Source organism: Lepus europaeus, chromosome 21 (genome assembly GCF_033115175.1).
Source record: "Lepus europaeus isolate LE1 chromosome 21, mLepTim1.pri, whole genome shotgun sequence".
Classification (NCBI taxonomy): Eukaryota; Metazoa; Chordata; class Mammalia; order Lagomorpha; family Leporidae; genus Lepus; species Lepus europaeus.
In genome coordinates this window covers 10,447,231-10,465,867 of record NC_084847.1, presented here as the reverse complement: position 1 = coordinate 10,465,867, position 18,637 = coordinate 10,447,231, and the positions used below count along the sequence as shown (strand labels likewise).

The 18,637-nt window shown below is 42.2% G+C and overlaps 1 protein-coding gene across 2 annotated transcripts in view; it reads right to left on the bottom strand.

The window, feature by feature from the left end:
- Positions 1–18,637, bottom strand: part of SHISA9 (shisa family member 9) — a 318,569-nt gene that overhangs the window by 288,932 nt on the left and 11,000 nt on the right. For both annotated transcript variants that reach the window (XM_062180665.1, XM_062180666.1), the window contains exon 2: positions 18,081–18,208. In XM_062180665.1, the coding sequence (XP_062036649.1) occupies positions 18,081–18,208 (128 nt within the window). The remainder of the gene's footprint in view (positions 1–18,080; positions 18,209–18,637) is intronic.

Below are 18,637 nucleotides of genomic sequence, written 5' to 3'. Positions count from 1 at the left end.
CTCATTGTGTGGAGTGAGGAACAGAAATACTCACATTATTTATGTTACGCTCTCACTCGCTCTCTATCTCTCCTTTCCCTCCTCTCCTCCTTCCCCCATTCCCTTCTCCTCATCCCTGAACTGAGATCACAGAGTTGAATTCACACAATTTAAAAACACTTATGTTTCACTGGATTCCAGAGTAAGGTAAGAGAATGTGGCATTGGACCAACCTAACTCCCCCTCCAACCACAGAAACCTAGAAAATTCTTGTCAAAAGATCCCAACTGCTCAAGCATCCCCAGTTTCCTAGCAACCATCCGAAGGCTTTGGTAAAGGTTTGGAACAAGGACTTCATGGGAAGACAGTGGTACAAGTGTTTGAGATTGCTGGAGAGCTTACTCAAATTGTCTTAAAGGTCTTTCTCATCCATCATCCCAACAATCCTACAAGACAGCTGCTATTAAAATGATATCAGGCAGAACCTCTCCTTGAGAGCAGACATTGGTGAAGTTCCTTTACCAGGACTCTAAGACCTTCCATTCATCAGCCAGCTTCCTTACTCTGCACTACTGATGCCATCCCTTCTGCACTAGCAAAGCTAATTCCTTTCTACCTGTAGCCTTCTACACTCTTCAGATGCCTACTCCCATCTCCTTCCCCTCAATACATCCTACTTCCCTGCTGATCACACAATTTTCCTTACCTATGAATGATCTCTACATGATCATGCATGCCAATATTTCCTGGAGATATTCAATAGGTCTCATATTATGCCTAGCTAAACACACAAAATAAACACACCCCCATGGTTAGAATACTGCAGGAGCAAAGCCGCAGTATAAGACAATGATGCTGGGAAAACCACCAGGCAGCATCCAGATATTGGTAAAACTGAATGACAGGAAATGACCTGAATAAACATCAAGACACTCATGATTCCAGAGGAGAAGAATGGTGCAGGAGAGGGGGTTTGCTTGGCTCTCTGGGGATTTATTTCCCTTTAATTTTTAATGCCCAGCATCCATTCCCTACTTCTTCTGCCCATTGTCTCAAGACTTGAAAATTATACAGACTATTCTCTCCCTCATTATACACAATCCTGGCATCAGAAGAAAAGTGTCTGCCCTCCCTAGCCAAGAATTGAGCATGTGACTCAATGTGGATCAATCATTCTCTCCTCCAAGGACATACAATTTGAGAGGGCACAAAGAGAAAAAAAAAATGGTTGAAGTTACTTGTATCAGCAGGGAGCTCTGAGAAGACCATGCATGGTTAGAGCTGACCTGACTCCAATCATCCCAGTCTTGACCTTGAGATGTCTCTTCAGGTCTGTGAGCCAACTCATGTTCTTTAAGAGAGTCCCCCTCTTTCTTGAATCAGACAGAACTGAATGCTCTTTTGGGGGAGGGTTATTATTTTTAAATCCATTTTTATTACTATAAAGAGGACATATTTAATGTAGTTCATAGATACAACTGCAAGACTATGATGATATATGCCTTCCTCCCTCCCTCCCTTGTTCCCTCCCTCCTCCTTTCTTACTCTCTTTTTTAACTTTTGGCTTGTAACCAACACAGTGTGAATTGGACCATTTTCCTGAGCCCTGAAGTATGAGAGACACTAGGATGAAGAGAGGAGAAGAAAGAAAATCATGAATGGCCTTGGCTTTTACTTTCTTTGGCAGGCTGCTTTCAGGGGTTTGGCAATTTTTGAAATAATGGTCATATGGCCATCGCCTCCCTTCAAGAAGTCTTCTGGAAACAGAGTGATCACCTTGGGATGTAATGAGTCTACCACCAGAAGAGGTGATTAAGTAGGAGCAAGTAAACATTAATCCAATTGCATTCTTCAAAGTCTGCTCTCCAGAATATCGTTTCCCTAATATATCAATCATTGTTGCACAAAAAAAAAATGTTTAATGAATAAATCAGTTTAGAAAACATTGAAATGAACACAATTACAAATTGCTTTTTGCATTTCTTCTGAGTCTTTAATTTATTTGTCCAAGGAACTCTAATTTTTCAAGATATCTCAAAGGGTTTGGGCTCAGTGTAACACCCGCAAAGAAGCACTATTGGATGGCCAGACCAGGCACTGAAACTCAGTAAAAATAGATGTAAAGCACCTGGCATGATACATAACAGCTGCTCAAACATTGTAACTGTAGTGTATAATCAGTGTCTCACTTCGTTCTCAATTCTGAATATAGTTCCTCTACATATGTTTGCATAACCCCTTCCCCTCTCTCAACAGACCCCAGCCCCACTGGGCTTTATTTCCACAAGTGTCACGCCTGAGGGCCTTTGCACATTCTATTAGACTTGCCTTTCTCCATCTCCTCACTCGATTAGTTTCTTCTCATTCACCTGAGTCCCACCTTAATTGTCACCTCCTCTGTGACATCAGCTCTGCTACTCTATATATTGTCCCTTATTTGTTTTCTCTCATACTGACCAAGGTAAGTCTCTTAGAAGTTTTATCTGATGGCTGTTTTAACAGTCTTCTCCCACCAAAATCAAAGCTCCAGAGGTCAGTCCTGGCTTGTTTTTGATTGTTTGTTTTGCTCATTAGCACAATGTGTAACTAGATAATGCAAGAAAAATATTTATTGAACAGATGTGCAAAATATAGGTTATTTTCTATGTAAAGGATATTGAACAAGATAATATGCCCCATTTCAATAGCAGTTTATAGGAATACAAACACATTCTTCATGTTTCCCTTAGTTGTGATAATTAGTTTTTTAAAAAATATTTGTTAAAAACAATCAAGGCTGTGCAATTAAAGAATGATTCTGAACAAGAATTTTTAAAGGAAATTAAAATAATGCAGTTTTAGTATGTGCTTTTATGGTGGTCTGACTTGATGCAGGGGAATGGCTTAGGGAATAAGAAGATAAAAGGTGATCATACACCTCCATCTACTCATTCATGTATTCATTCACTCATTAAACAAAGATATGCTAATTACCTGCTCTACATGCAAACACCATATGTTAGAAAGTACACACTTGAGACCTTCCCGGTCTATCATTTGAGTTTATATTTCATCATCTTATGTAACTCCCCTCATTTACAAAACCACAAGATATTTCAGGGGCTTTTATATTTGTAGTAGAAATGAGAGAATAAGGTCATGTCTAAGAGGGGACTCAAAAAAGTTCATGAAAAATGAGTACTATGAAAAAACTATTCATGAATTTCAATTTTTTGAACCAAAATAAACTCATCTTTTAGTTCCATTGTTCCCCAAACCTGTTGAAACCCCACACATATGGCATATAAGCATTCTCCTAGACTTCTCTCACAGCAGACAGAGCTAATCCATCACAGAACTTTCACCCCTTGAGCTTGAAAATAACCTCAAAATGCTTTCAACACTCCACTTCAGGCCACCATGACCAGTCATGAGTGACACAACACCCAAAGTGGAAGCAGTGACCCCCCTGGAGAGAAGAAAGGGCACAGGCTTTGGAGCTGGAGCAAACTGCATGTGAATCCTGACCCTCCATATATTACATGGATGGCCTTGCCTGTTTACTCTTGAGGCTATAGATAATCCTATCCACTTTTGCAAGGTGCTGAAGAAGAGTACATGAGATAAGATATCTGAAACATCCGACGTATGGCAGGTATCCAGTAAGTGCTAATTATTGGTGTCATCGCTTTGGTCTTAAAGATGCTTCATAGAGCATTGCACATACAAAGACTGCTGAATGAAATGGGACATAAACTACAATGGGACATAAAGATCAAAGGGCAGGAAAAAGCAAGAATGACTACCTTCCATCCCCTATACCTGCAACATAACATGTCCCATCTCTCTCTCTCTCCCTCCTTCCCTCCCTCCCTCTCCCTCCCTCTCCATCTCTCCCTCTCTCTCCTTCCCTCCCTCCCTCCCTCTCTCTCTCTCTCTCTCTCTCTCTCTCTCTCTCTCTCTCACACACACACACACACACACACACACACACTTTTACTATAAAGTCTCCTGGGAGGCAGGAAATGCTCAGAGCACTTCCAACTGAAAAATCAGCGGCCGAATCTTTTGTTCCTAAGTGCTTTTCCTTGGCCTGACCTGATTTTGCTCCAGGGTGAAGACTGTAAGGTTGGGTGGCATATTTGGGACATTTCTGGGTTCAGAGTCAAAGGGTCAGGAAATATTCTATTTTAGACACAGATAAGCCAGGACTCGTGGCTTACCATTGGATGAGTGCTCAATTATAGGATGTGAAACTGATCCGAGGATTTGTTGTATGTTTCCCCTTTGTACCCACCATCTCCTCCCTCTGGGTTTCAAGGCTTCCTTTTAAATATAATAATTAAATGTGAAACACAGCGGCTGGAGATTTAATAGTCTGCTTGGCAATGCACTAAAATCAATACTGTGGTGGTCCTAAGCAGGGGATTATTAAGGTTACTTTGCCTCAGCGAAGCTAAGTTTTCTTTATTATCCATATCAACACAACATAGTCATTTCATAAATATTTAACATACCCAATTCCCTCCTTAGTTTGCTTTATGCTAATGCAACTGAGAGTCGGCATGGATAGGAATGTTATGAGGCAAGGTATGAGACACAGATGCCAAAAGAAATGAGACAGAGGAAAATGCTATTGAAAAAAATCAATTGTGATTGAATTGGTGGACTGAACTCTGGAAACCCCGCCTTTGTGTGACATTTTATACCTGCCACGTAATGCAGGCATATGTATTTATAAGCTATTCAATGTATACAGCCTCTCTTGCTATGTAATTTCCCATTTGCTAAATGATGATAACACCACCAAAGGTTTTGTCCACAAGAAATAAAACCCCAATGAGTAGACAAAAAAAGAGAAATTACTTGGCAAAATGACCCAGTATTGCATTGTGACAGCATTCATTCACCCACCAAATTTGCATAGACATCCACTATGTTCTAGGCACAGACGTGAGCACTGTGGATGCAGGGGAAACGAGATGGACCAGGTTCCTGGTCAGAGCTGACATAAAGGTGGGCAAATGCAAAAAAAAAAAAAAAAAAGTAAACAAGATGACTTAGGATAGATAGTAATATAAGGTGCAATGAAAATAAAATGGTGGGCCGGTGCCACAGCTCAGTTGGCTAATCTGCCTGCAGCACCGGCACCCTGGGTTCTAGTCCCAGTTGGGGCACCTGTTCTGTCCCGGTTGCTCCTCTTCCAGTCCAGCTCTCTGCTGTGGCCCGGGAGTGCAGTGGAGGATGGCCCAAGTCCTTGGCCCCTGCACCTGCATGAGAGACCAGGAGGAGGCACCTGGCTCCTGGCTTCAGATCGGCGCAGTGTGCCGGCCATAGCAGCCATTTGAGGGGTGAACCAACGGAAGGAAGACCTTTCTCTCTGTCTCTCTCTCTCTCACTGTCTAACTCTGCATGTCAAAAAATAAAATAAAATAAAATAAAATGGTGAACTAACACAGAGAAAAGGCATGGGGATTCTTTTAAAGGAGGGGTTACTTTCCATGGGGAAAAATCCCCAAAGTGAAACTGTGCAGCCAAGATCAACAATGAGAAGAAGCCAAGGTGGCAAATATCTGGGGGAGAGTATTGTAGTCAAAGGGAATATCAATTGCAAGGCCCCTGAGGTGGAAGCAACTGTGGCACATTAAAACATATTAAAAAAAAAAAAAAAACCAGCACCAGGATCTGAACCCAGCCACCTCTGAGCTGATTCACAGAACAAAAGTGTTCCTAAGGAACAGTTTTTAAAATGTGCTTATGTAACTCCTTTGTCAGTTAGTATCAAAGAATTGTTTGACTGATGACCTTCGGTGACTCAGAGGATGTGCACTAATTTTTTTAAAATAATGACTCTGAAGAATGAGGTGTTTCCTTCATTTCTGGTTACCACTCAATCAAGTAAAGCAAATAGCACATGTCTCCCTTGCACAATTTCCAACTCACAGGCTCTTGGCAACTCAATATTTTGTAAAATGTCAGGAATATCTGAATATTTCAAAGGGATCCTTTTGGATAATAGGTGGAACATACAACTCTAACAGTGCTGTGTCAAGTAGTACTGTGCCCAAAAGATGAGGCACTGCCTACATCCCTGGTTATCCTTCCTTTCACATCATTCAGTCCATTTTGGAGAACTGTTGAGTAAACATGTATTTGTGATCATTAGTAGTCATTTTAAAAAAACAATATCAATCAGCCAAGATTTATGGTTGTATAATTTTAAGAAATTTCACACATTCTTCTGGATCTCGGTTCCATTACTTGTAAATAAAGAGAACAGACTGCATATCAACCTATAAAGTTATAAGAGGGATATTCAAAAACCTCATGGAACTGTGTAGTATGAAAAAACTATACATGCATTTTAAAAAGCTTTTGTAGCAAAACAAAGTCATCTTTTGATTCCATTATTCCACAGATTTTCTGAAGTACCCTTTGTGTACGTGCATACATGCACACTTGTGCATGCACACACACACACACACACTTTTCCAATCTCTGACTCCTTAGCAGCAAGCCCCAGGGCCTAGAATTTAGTAGGCACTAGGTAAGTGGCCATTCAATGAACACACTAAAATGCAAGCTCATATTCAAATTTTCAACTGGGAAAAAAGAATGAGAAAAATAAAGATAGTGGAATGAGTTTTTCATGAACTGAACTTCATTTGATTCAAATGTTGATTTTTGAGAACTGTTTGAGAACTAATACTCAACCTAAATGTTGAGTATTAAAATGCCTATATCCTTAATGACATGTTGATAACAGTATGTAACAGTTGACTTTTACTTAATTTCATTTAGGGAGCAAAATTTAAAAACTGCTATGTTGATCCTCAGTTATCAATTTGTTTTTACATTTTTAATCATTTTTGAAACCAGAAATGCAGTATACCAAAGGCAAGATGGTACCAAAAGGTTCTCTCCAGCTCCAAAATTCTGAGACAGACTTCTGGTTGGAGAGTTTGAGCTGGATAACTGCATCCATGGCGTGGTTCAGCACCATGGACAGATCCGGGCAGCTGGTGCCCATGTCTAAGACAAAGGGTAGACATAATGAACAAAACACGGGCTCTGCTTGAGATTGGCAGTCTTGCTAGAGCACAAAATTCCAGGCCTAATGCCTAAATTAATGAGTTTAAGGCTCTATTTAATGAAAAATTCAGATTATGATTACACTTAGTTTCATTAAATGCATTCTTAGACTAGCATAATGGGATTTCCTTTTCAACGTGTAATTAACTTCATTGAGAATGCTTATTGGGATTTTTAAGGCAGTTTCCTAAAACCTTAATATAAATTATTTTAATATATGTATTATGATATTAACTATATTGCTTAATTTTATATTGGCTGTTAATTTTAAAAGAAGAAACAGTTCAACATTAATCTATTCAAGAGAAGCTAAGTGAGCTGAGAGCATCCTCTGAAAAGAATCTGTGCTCACTCCTGGGAGCTAATCCTTAAATGTTAGTCTCTCCATGTCTCACCTGGCATTCATATTTTCCTACCGCAGCAATGTGACCCTAACCAAAGAAAATTCCCCTGTCCCTATACCCAATTTGTACAAAACTCCTCAGACCTAGAGAGGGATCTATATGCTAGAACTCACAGCTCTCCTCTCATTCAAAGGTGAGCAAAGTCAGTGTAGGAACATTCCTGCTCTCCTTCTGTTTTTTGGGCAAGTTGTGGGGAATATTTTTCTTTCAGAACAAAATATCAGTTTCTCAGGAAAAAGCTATCTGAACTCTTTCCCTCCTCTCCAGCCTGAGATGTTTTCTGGACACCTGCTTCTTGCACCCATGGTATCCTTGATGGATCCCACTCATGCTTATTGACAATTATCTGTTTGACTTTCTTTTTTTTATTTTTGACAGGCAGAGTGGACAGTGAGAGAGAGAGAGACAGAGAGAAAGGTCTTCCTTTGCTGTTGGTTCACCCTCCAATGGCTGCTGCGGCCAGCGCACTGCGGCCGGCGCACCGTGCTGATCCGAAGGCAGGAGCCAGGTACTTATCCTGGTCTCCCATGCAGGTGCAGGGCCCGAGCACTTGGGCCATCCTCCACTGCACTCCTGGGCCACAGCAGAGAGCTGGCCTGGAAGAGGGGCAACCGGGATAGAATCCGGCGCCCCAACTGGGACTAGAACCCGGTGTGCCGGCACCGCTAGGCAGAGGATTAGCCTGTTGAGCCATGGCGCCGGCCTCTGTTTGACTTTCACACACTCCACATTGTATTGTGAGTGTCAGAAAGATGTGTCCTGTGGAGGTCTTTTCCATCCTAACACCCCCAATTCCTAGGACAGTGACTGACACATAGACGGACTTTTTTTTATTTGACAGATAGAGTTACAGACAGTGAGAGAGAGAGAGACAGAGAACAAAGTCTTCCTTCCGTTGGTTCACTCCCCAAATGGCCATAACGGCCAGAGCTACACCGATCTGAAGCCAGGAGCCAGTTGCTTCCTCCTGGTCTCCCATGCAGGTGCAGGGCCCAAGCACTTGGACCATCCTCCACTGCCCTCCTGGGCCACTGCAGAGAGCTGGACTAGAAGAGGAGCAACCGAGACTAGAACCGGTGCCCATATGGGATGCCAGCGCCGCAGGTGGAGGATTAACCTAGTGCACCACAGCACCGGCCCCTCACATAGATAGATTTTTTCAAAAATTCATGTGAATGATGGTTGAATAGAAACATTAATTACTGGAAAGCAAACAAACTGTCTAAAATCTGAGTGCTCCAGAACAGATATGAAGACTTTATCTCAGATGGTCCATTTTCAAAGATGACTAAGATGGTCTAAGACGGCAACTCAATATGAATCTGGTCTCTCACCCAGATGGGTCCCTAGGAGGGGATCATAAACATGAATTCATGTCCAGGGTCTTAACTCCTTCCAAAATATCTTCATAACCTATGTGAGTGCAATATAAATTTCAATTATTTCATGGAGTAAGATGCATGCATGAGGTAGGTACAGAAAAAAGCTTTTTATTGATTACTCCTTTTTATCATGCCAAGTATCAATCACACAATAGGTATGTCACAACACTTAAGCCAGATTTATAAATAGAAATGCTCTCCCAAAAGCAATGTGTCCAAGAATAGGCTTTCCCTGGTATGAAAGGAACAGAACTTGGCATCTTTTAAAATGAACCAGACACTGTGTTGAACACTTAGGCTTTCTTTACAAATAGACCTACAGCTGGTTGGAAGCACTTCGGAAAAGTGATGCAAATCTAATTAGGCAATGCCATGTGGCCAGCATTAGTAGCAATTTTAGAAAAGAGCCCAGGAGATGGCTTACAGAAAGTGATTTTTTCTTTTCCTTTAAGGGCTCTGTTTCTTGTGCACACACACACACTCACACTCACACACAATCTCATTTTCTGAGTGGACATATAAGACATATTTCTATCGGCCTGGCCTGCTAGTATGAAATATTAAAACCAATATTCCTGAGAGAATAAAATCTCATGTGTTTTAAATGGGGATAGAAGAAAAACATAAGACAAGAACAAACGGCTGCAAAGGGGCCAGATGCTCCATCTGAACTATTTCTTAGGAAGGAATCGACAGTTTCTTCAGTTCTCATTTACATCAAAGGCACCAGTAGTAACAAACACACGCACACATGCACACACAAATCATATTACCAACTGGCACACAGAGTGAAAACATTTTCATTGTGGGGACAACTGCACAATGAATCCATGCCGATCTACAAGTCCCCTAGTGAACAAACTTAAGCACCAATATTCCGTCATCCCACAAATAGTGGTAACAACCAGAAGTTATGTGACCATGTATTAATAAGTTCATTACCTGTGTCAATTCATGCAATCCTAAAAACTATCTTGTGGGTAGATCTTTTACTCAGAGAATGGAAAACCAGGGATCACAGAACTGAATTAACTTTTCTAGGACTGCATAGCTAATAAGAGACAGAGCAAATATCCAACCCCAGCTGTCTACGTCTCCAGTCCATATCCCGCACTCTTCCTCATCACGCTGCCTCTAAGCCACGTTACACACATCTGATGAGTGTCTTTCTTTGGTCACCTACAACACTGAATACCTCAACAGTAAAACTAATTTTTTTGAACTAAACCCATTCAAATGCATTTCAGGCTACTGCACTGAGACTACACATGCTTTGTAGCTGTTCCAGTATAGATCACTGTCACTTCTGTTAACTGCATCACTGACTCAGGTGCCCGAACCATCAGACTCATGGATCCACACGTGAAACATCCAATCTGCTCAACCGAGGAAAAGAACATTAGGGTTTTGGGAACCAGAGCGATGGTAGCCATGACTTCACAGAAGAGCAGTTAGGCCCCCACGTGAGTTAGAATTAGCCAAGTTCCCTCAAGACCCAAGATCACAAGGATCTAACTCACGGGTTCTGTGGGGTTTCCTTTAGACCTTGTGCTACAGACCCATGCGTGCATTTGTTCATTCATTCAAGAAACATCTCTCAAACTCTGCATAGTGTTTAGGCACTAGAGATACAGGAGGTAGAGAACATGCATCTTTGCCCTCTGTCATGGGAGGTTAAGGCAGGAGTCTACCTGCCCCCATCCCTTCTCATGCACTTGTTTCAGGGAGAACATGTCCCGCTGCTGCCCGGAGAAAGAGCTCTGGGGTACCTACCACCCCATCCACTGAAATACTGAGGTCACACAGCTGATCTTGGGGAAGCCAGACCATCCTCTCCCTCCTTCGCTCCCTCCCTTCCTCCTCCCCCCAATTCACTCATTCATTTCTCTCTCTCCTCTTTCCCATCTCTCTCTCTCTCTCTCATTCGCTCCCTCTCCCCCACTCTCAGTAACTGAACTAAGACACAGCAACTGAGCACATATAGAAAGACAGTAGTGGCCGGCGCTGTGGCTCAATAGGCTAATCCTCTGCGTGCGGTACCGGCACCCCGGGTTCTAGTCCTGGTCGAGGCGCCAGATTCTGTCCCAGTTGCTCCACTTCCAGGCCAGCTCTCTGCTGTGGCCCGGGAAAGCAGTGGAGGATGGCCCAAGTGCTTGGGCCCTACACCCCATGGGAGACCAGGAGAAGCACCTGGCTCCTGCCTTCGCATCAGCGTGGTGCACCGGCCGCAGCGCCTGGGCTGTCGCGGCCATTGGAGGGTGAACCAACGGCCAAAGGAAGACCTTTCTCTGTGTCTCTCTCTCACTGTCCACTCTGCCTGTCAAAAAAGAAAATAGAAAGATAGTAGTGCTCTACCTGCTCCACACACTGAACTTCCCAGGATGATCCCAACCTCCACCCACCCTGAGGCCTGAATATTGGCCATGAGATAATCCATGGACCTCTGGTAATGGACTCAGACCCAGATTTGGATCCTGGCCCCTTTGTTAACTAGGATGTCATGGACAACTTTTATAATTTTGAGGCTTTGTTACGTATATTTTTGAAATAAAATGAATACAGACATAGGGAGAATAGAATAACAAATTCCCATGTATGTGGTCACCCAGCTTGAATAACTCTTCAATTTTTTCCAATTTTGTTTCATCTACCATCTCCTACAATTTTATGCTTTCCTGGAGTATCTTAAAAGCCAATCTCGGTCATCATGCAACTCACACAAGCTCTTTCATTACCATGAATCTCAGTTTTCTCATTCATGAAATGAGGATAATGATGCCTCTTCCATAGGCTTTGTCATTCACTGGGCAAAAATTATGGAGCTGCTGCCATGAGCCAGCTTGGTTTCTGGTGTGAGAGGTACGGCTGTGGCAATGCAAAGCACTTTCTCCCAGGAGGCTTACACTGGCGTGAAAGAGGCCTGAGTAGCATAATGAGTAAGACCATTTCAGAGAGAACAAAGAGTCATGAAGAAAATCACAGGGAAATGGGGAACAGTGGGTGACTTGCAGACCAGCGTTAACCAAGGAGGTGTTGTCTAAGGAGACAGCAACCAAGGTGGGGCACAATGTGACTGGGAAGCGATCTGACTCACAGGTGTGGGAGCAAAGTGCTGAGGGAACCAAGCACAGCAATGCAAAGGCCCTGAGGCTGAAGGGAGCTGGGTTCTCAGAGCCTTGTTTCGATTACTCAGTGAGCTAATTTATTCCCAGCATTCAACAAGGTGCCTGGCACAGAGCAAGTACTCAGCAAATAATGGTCATAATTCCACAAAAGGGGGACTTATCACAAGACGGTAAATTGGGCATCTATTCTGGGGAAAGCTCTCTTGCCTAGAATGTGATACATTTTTCATTGCACTTGTATTTCCTTCAAGTTCTGCCGACAGTGCCAATGGATCTTTCGTTCGCTTGCATTTTCTTCGGCAAGTCCTACCTAGCCATTCCGCAAACATCAGTACCGCAAGGAGAGGAAAAAGCACATAGTGCTTACAGTTGCAGACCCGAGGCCCAGCTGGCTCAGTTTAAATCCCAGCTCCACACTTCACAGCTGGTCAAACTTTACACGAGCAACGTAACCACTCTGTGCCTCAATGTCCATGCCTTTATCATGGTGAAAATATTAGTGTCAACCTAATAAGATGTTGCGGATTCAAGGTGGATGAGTTTACCTACTATCTGAAGAAGTCCTTGTTAATATTATTCTATCTCATGTAAGTTTTATTCTGCACATACTCCCCTTCTACTTATCTTTTTGCCTGTCCAGCCGAAGAAACACCTTTCAACATTTTTAAACATTTGGGAATGGCCATGCCAGTTTTTCCAAAAGGCAAGTATAGGATAATACAGGTGCCTATATGTGAACCATACAACCTCTTCAGAAACTAAACCATGTGTTGGATTTCTTGTAAACCTGTGGGGAACCGCAGGCTTGGCCACCTGTGGGAACCTCATCTACATGGTTTGCAGCAATCGGTTGACCACAAGGCCTATGAAAACAACCAGGTGAAACAGATGAAACGGAATGGACTCTGCATAAACTAGGAAGAACCAGGTGAAACAGATGAACTTTCGACCTGAGGCTGTACACGCCCTTTCATCTGATTGGACGATATCAGCATAAAGGAACATTGGGATCTGGGCGGGCCGGCGCAGCCGCCACTGCTGGCGGCCACCGACGCGGCCCCTCCTCTTTTCTCCTCTCCCCACTTTCCTTCTCTCCCCACAAATATAAAGTTCCTTGAGAACCAATGAACAGTGACCGTGTCGTGACTACGTTGGACCCTCGCTGGCAAGGGTCGGACATAAACCCACTTGGGTATCATCCTAGGAGAGGGTAAGTTCGGCTACAAGAGGAGCCTCTCTTTCTGACAGATTCTGTGTCCTGAAACGTGAAGTACTCATTTCCCAGTCATCTAAGACATCACTTGATCAGATTAGGCTGTAGAATAGGTAGTACCATCAACCCAGTTCCAAAGAGAGGCCACAAGTGGGCAAGGCACATGAGTGAACACACACCACAGCAGTGCCAGGACAGTAGTGGACGATTGTTTTAAGATTCCTTCTTTTCCTTTTATTTGAAAAGCACGAGGTGGGGGTGGGAGTGGTTAGGTCTTCCATCTGCTGGTTTACTCTCCAAATGCTTGCAACAGTTAGGGCTGAGCCAGATGGAGGACAGAAGCCTGTAACTCAACCTGGGTCTCCCAAGTGGGTGGCAGGGGCCCAAGTCCTCAAATCATCACCTGTTGCCTCTTGGGGTCTCCATTAGCAGGAAGCTAAAATTGAAAGCAGAGCCAGGAGTCAAACCCAAGCATTCAAATATGGGATACAGGCAACCTATGCAGCAACTTAATGGCTGTACCGAATGCCTGCCCCTGGTGAATAATTTTATGTGAATATTTTTATAGACACTGGGAGACACTTTGTGCACCACAGCCATAAAGGCTTTGTAACGGCTGCTGACTTATTTAATGCTGTTTTCCTCCTTTACAGCATCATTATACAATACTGCATAACCAAAACTACTATCTTCTATGCCAGATACAATGTGCTATCTTGCATCTGATCCTTGGACAGAGACATTTGTGGAGCCAAAATCAAATAGTGGCTGTAGCTGAACTAAAAGGAACTGCCTAATGTTGATTTCCTATTGTTGACAAGTATGCCAGTGTGATGGAAGATGTGTTATCCCCAAGCAAAGAGGTTGAGGTGCGTGCAGAGCTCTGAGTACTATCTTTGCACCTTTTTTGTACATAAAAAGTATTTCAAAGTAAAACTCTCATTTCACAAAAGTGACATCAGCACAGAAATTTGAGAAACACGGATCCACATGGTATCCACAGCCCTTCACTCACATCTCATGGCCTTAAGAGTCAAGGGAGGCTGGCTCTGCGGCTCATTAAGGCTAATCCTCTGCCTGTGGTGCCGGTACCCCAGGTTCTAGTCCCGGTTGCTCCTCTTCCAGTCCAGCTCTCTGCTGTGGCCCGAGAAGGCAGTGGAAGATGGCCCAAGTCCTTGGGCCCTGCACCTGCATGGGAGACCAGGAGGAAGCACCTGGCTCCTGGCTTCGGATCGGCACAGCGTGCCAGCCATAGCGGCCATTTGGGGGGGTGAACCAACAGAAGGAAGACCTTTCTCTCTCTCTCTCTCTCTCTCTCTCTCTCTGTCTAACTCTGCCTGTCAAAAAAAAAAAAAAAGAGTCAAGAGAAATTGCATTTACCCCACACTCCCTGAAGAGGTAGTGGGGGTGTCACTGGCAGGCAGCGAGGTAGGGACAAGGGAGGCGTTGTACACTCACAGCACTTAAGGACAAAATGTGCCTTCAAAAGCAAACTATAATTACACAAAAGCCAAAGAGCATTTGTAGAAAATCACTATCTCAACGGAATCTACATCCTGTTAATCAGAGAGGTCAAAGCCCTTCTGATGATCAGACTAAATATTTTTAGGCGATGCCACCGAATGCCTGGAAAGAATATGAACAGCATCAGCTGGAGAAAAATCCATCTTCAGAGCAAAAGGCGAGTCTTGCATATCACAGGAAAAAAAATCAACTCCAGGAACTTGATAAAGAAAGGCTGGCAAAATGCCCGCATATCAGAATTTTCTCCTCCCTGTTTGCACTCACCCATGTCTTTCTCCACCTCCTCCCTTCCAAGACTGCATTGGCTGTTGACTCGGTATTTGACCAAACTATAAGGAAGACATCAGAAACTGGCCTAGCATTCGTATTACATAACTGAGGAAGGAGGAAGAGGTGGGATTATTATTCTCTTAAAGCAACGTTGAGTAGGTCCTGGAATAGAGATGAAACTGATGTTAAAGTTGAGACTACTGAATTCCCAGGCAAATGTGGTAGCCTGGAGGTTGAGTGAAAAGCAACCATGCACCCCCATGGTGTATCACAAACAGATGCATCTTTCTTTCCATTTTTTGTAATAGCAAATCCTTGTAGCTCCCATCACATCCAGAAAAGTCTTTCAGTATTGCTGGTTTCAGTTTTGTTATTTACCATACAAGTTTTAAAGCATTTTAAACTTTTTTTGATGAATAGCTGTACATATTTATGGGATGCAATGTGACTTATAAGACATGTCTGGATCGAATCAGGGAAATGAATGTTTCCCTCTCTTTGCCATTATTTATGATTGGAATCCTGGAGCTCCTCTCTCCTACTTTCTCAGGAAATACATAACAGGCTCTTGTGAGCTACAGTCACCCTGCTGTATGTCACACAAACAAGGGTTCTCTATTGAAAGGTGCATCCTAATTCTACCATGAAGGGCTGATCCAATTTTCCAGTTATCAGGTAAGATTCCTTCTTTCTTTCTCTATCAGCCAAAATCAGCTACACTAATTGGCTTCTTCAACCCCTAATAACTGATTAATATCAATAATCGTGTCTGATCCTCTCAACAAACTCCCCAAAATCATCCATTCTTCTGAACGTACACATTTTTTCTATCTTTAATATATAAATAGTTCCTGTAAATCAACAACAGTATAAACAAGCCATCACAAACAAGCCAGTTGTAACTGTCAACTACAGAATGTAGTTATGTAAATATTATGTAAATTAACTTATTTTTGTAAATCTGTGAATGGGTCCCAAGCTTACTTCTCTTATTCAGAGATTCCCAAGGTTAGCAGAGAAGGATTCGATCAACCTTGAAGGATTACGTGGAATTAATATCTGTGGCAACCCTTACAGCAATGCAATGCTTACGATATTATTCCTGGGATTCTCCCCCGGGGTTATGAGAAGTGCTCTGGTGTTGCTAGTACAGCTCTACTCAGGGGACTATTACAAGACACTTTCTACCTTGGTATAAAATATCACTGAATAATGAGACACAAATATCGATCAAAAGCAAGAATCATAAATAAACCAAGGAAGCTTGTAACAAGAGGCTTTTCGAATTACTCAGTGGCCACACACCCACTTCTGAGCGGTCATTTACTCTCAGGACAACTTTAAATGAAAGTCTCTCACGTAGACAACATTCACTAATGTCCCTTGCCCTTCCGCCTGATGGAATGATGAAAGTTGAAGGACTTCAATGAGTTTGTTATTCCATTTAGCACTGATTCGAAATCATCCTTGAGATCGAAACTTCTAATGGAAAACCCATTAACAGCCACCTTGTGTAGCCCAGGCCTCAACACTATTTCAGCTTATCTGCTCCATCACCGTGTTCACTCACTCAGGATGTTTCGGTTTGTTTCTGAACAGTGTAGTCTGAAAGAGAATGGGTTCATTTTTACCCAATCTAAATTAGGCACAGCAATCACTACGTCAGAGTTGGTTACCATACCTTTGTAGGCTATGGGATTTGATCATAAAATTTCCAATTGCTGGTATATTTTTTTTCTCTGAAATTTAGGCTATTTCATGATGCAGTTTGTAAATAAATAACATCACATTGTTTACTGACAATTAAATAGAATATAATTATTCTACCCATTTAATCTAATCATTAACTTGGTTAATAATTATTTTATTTAATAGAATTTAATTACACTATTCTAATTCTATTTGATTAACCCATTTTTCAAACAAAACAAACATTGGTTTTTCTAACACCATGTCTGCAACAATTTCCCAAACCATGAAACAGCATCATCAAGCAGAATCAGAAAATTCACATCACCTATGTCAAATGCCAGACTTCTTCCTCCATTCACTGAGCATGAAAATTTGCAACCGAGCAGCCCAAAACTACAATTCCGAAAATAAAACATCCATGCAGTTCCTAGGACAGTTTCAGCAGAGGTAACCCAGACGGTAAAAATGTGCAGTACCAATGTGTTCAGAACCCTCTAGTCACAGCCAAATGCATCCTTTGAATTGTGTGCCTTTTGATATATTAAGCCAAGCCCTCCATGGTACTTTAATGTTGTAGTTATTTGAACACATAATTGCTAGAAATAACCATGGCAGTGCACTATTGTCAAAAACCAAACAATCGTATTTTTCTATCAGTCCCATTAGTCCATGGATCAGATCCATAACAGATATTGGAAGTATGTGTATCTGACAGAGATTTGGGGGAGTATACCAAGATCCCAAGTGTGTTCTGTTGGAACACAATAGCGAATGCAGCACTTTTTTCCTGGAAGCGCAATTTTGCATGAGTCATATACACCCCAAAACAACACAACCATAGTTCAACACCTCCCCCCAACACCTAGAGTATTTTGTGGATTATCTTAATGAAACTCTAGTTTTGAAAAAACATTCTTCTTCTGAACTAGTATTTGTTAATTAAGAAACAGCATGAAAAACCTATCAATAGTCTATGTTAGGAAGCAGACAAGTAAGTGAATGGACCATTGGCTAACAGATGACTCAATCCAGATAAACCAATAAAATGCATTATTGATTAACCACTTAAGATTAGCCAAGCAAATAATCGACAGGTAAACTAAGTACCACCCCATGATGAACCAACCAAGAGGACTCTTGGTTAACAGAACAACTAAGTTGAATCAATCAAGTAGTATCTACAAGCTAAAAGGCACCAACCACAATGAACCAACTGAGTGGATCACTATTTACCAGAGAAAGTAACCAGGCCAAATCTGATGATGCCAAACTCAGCTTTATCAAGAAGAAATGAAATAAAATTTCTAACTTGTCAACAAAGAGAAACTCTTAACTAACCCAAACACACAGCAGGACATCTGGTAACTTGATCACTACACAGGTCACCTGGACCAAAAATGGTCAAGGCAGCTGTACTTACGTAGATTATTTATGGGGGTTCTCGTATCCATGTTCTCGTAGTGCTGGACGTGGACAACAATGTTAAGGTCTCTCTCCATGTGGTCAGTGTTGCAGTGCCCCTGTGGTCTCATGACATCTGCAAGGGCCCTGAAAGAAAAGTGAATTTAAAAACTCTCCATTCAAAACACACTGATGGGCACCTGCTATGAGCTGACCATGGTGTTTGTGAACAAAAGACAAAGCTGCTGTCCATGGGGGTTAGTGGAGAAAACACAAAATTCATACACATTGTGATTTGAGGCTACATTAGGACTCAAATACAGTAGTTTACATACCTCTCCCAACTGCCATGGAATAACGTTATCATCTATCCTGTGGAATTGTTGGGAGGATTAAATAATGAATACATGCTATGTGTCTCAACTTCAAAGATTTTGTTCTCTATATCTCACAGCAGATATCAACATGATGTCCATCCATAATCCAATATTAGTAACACTGGCTAATATTTATGGAATGCTTACCACAAACCTGGCACTATGCTATTTGCATTGCATGTCTTAGCAAAGCCGCACA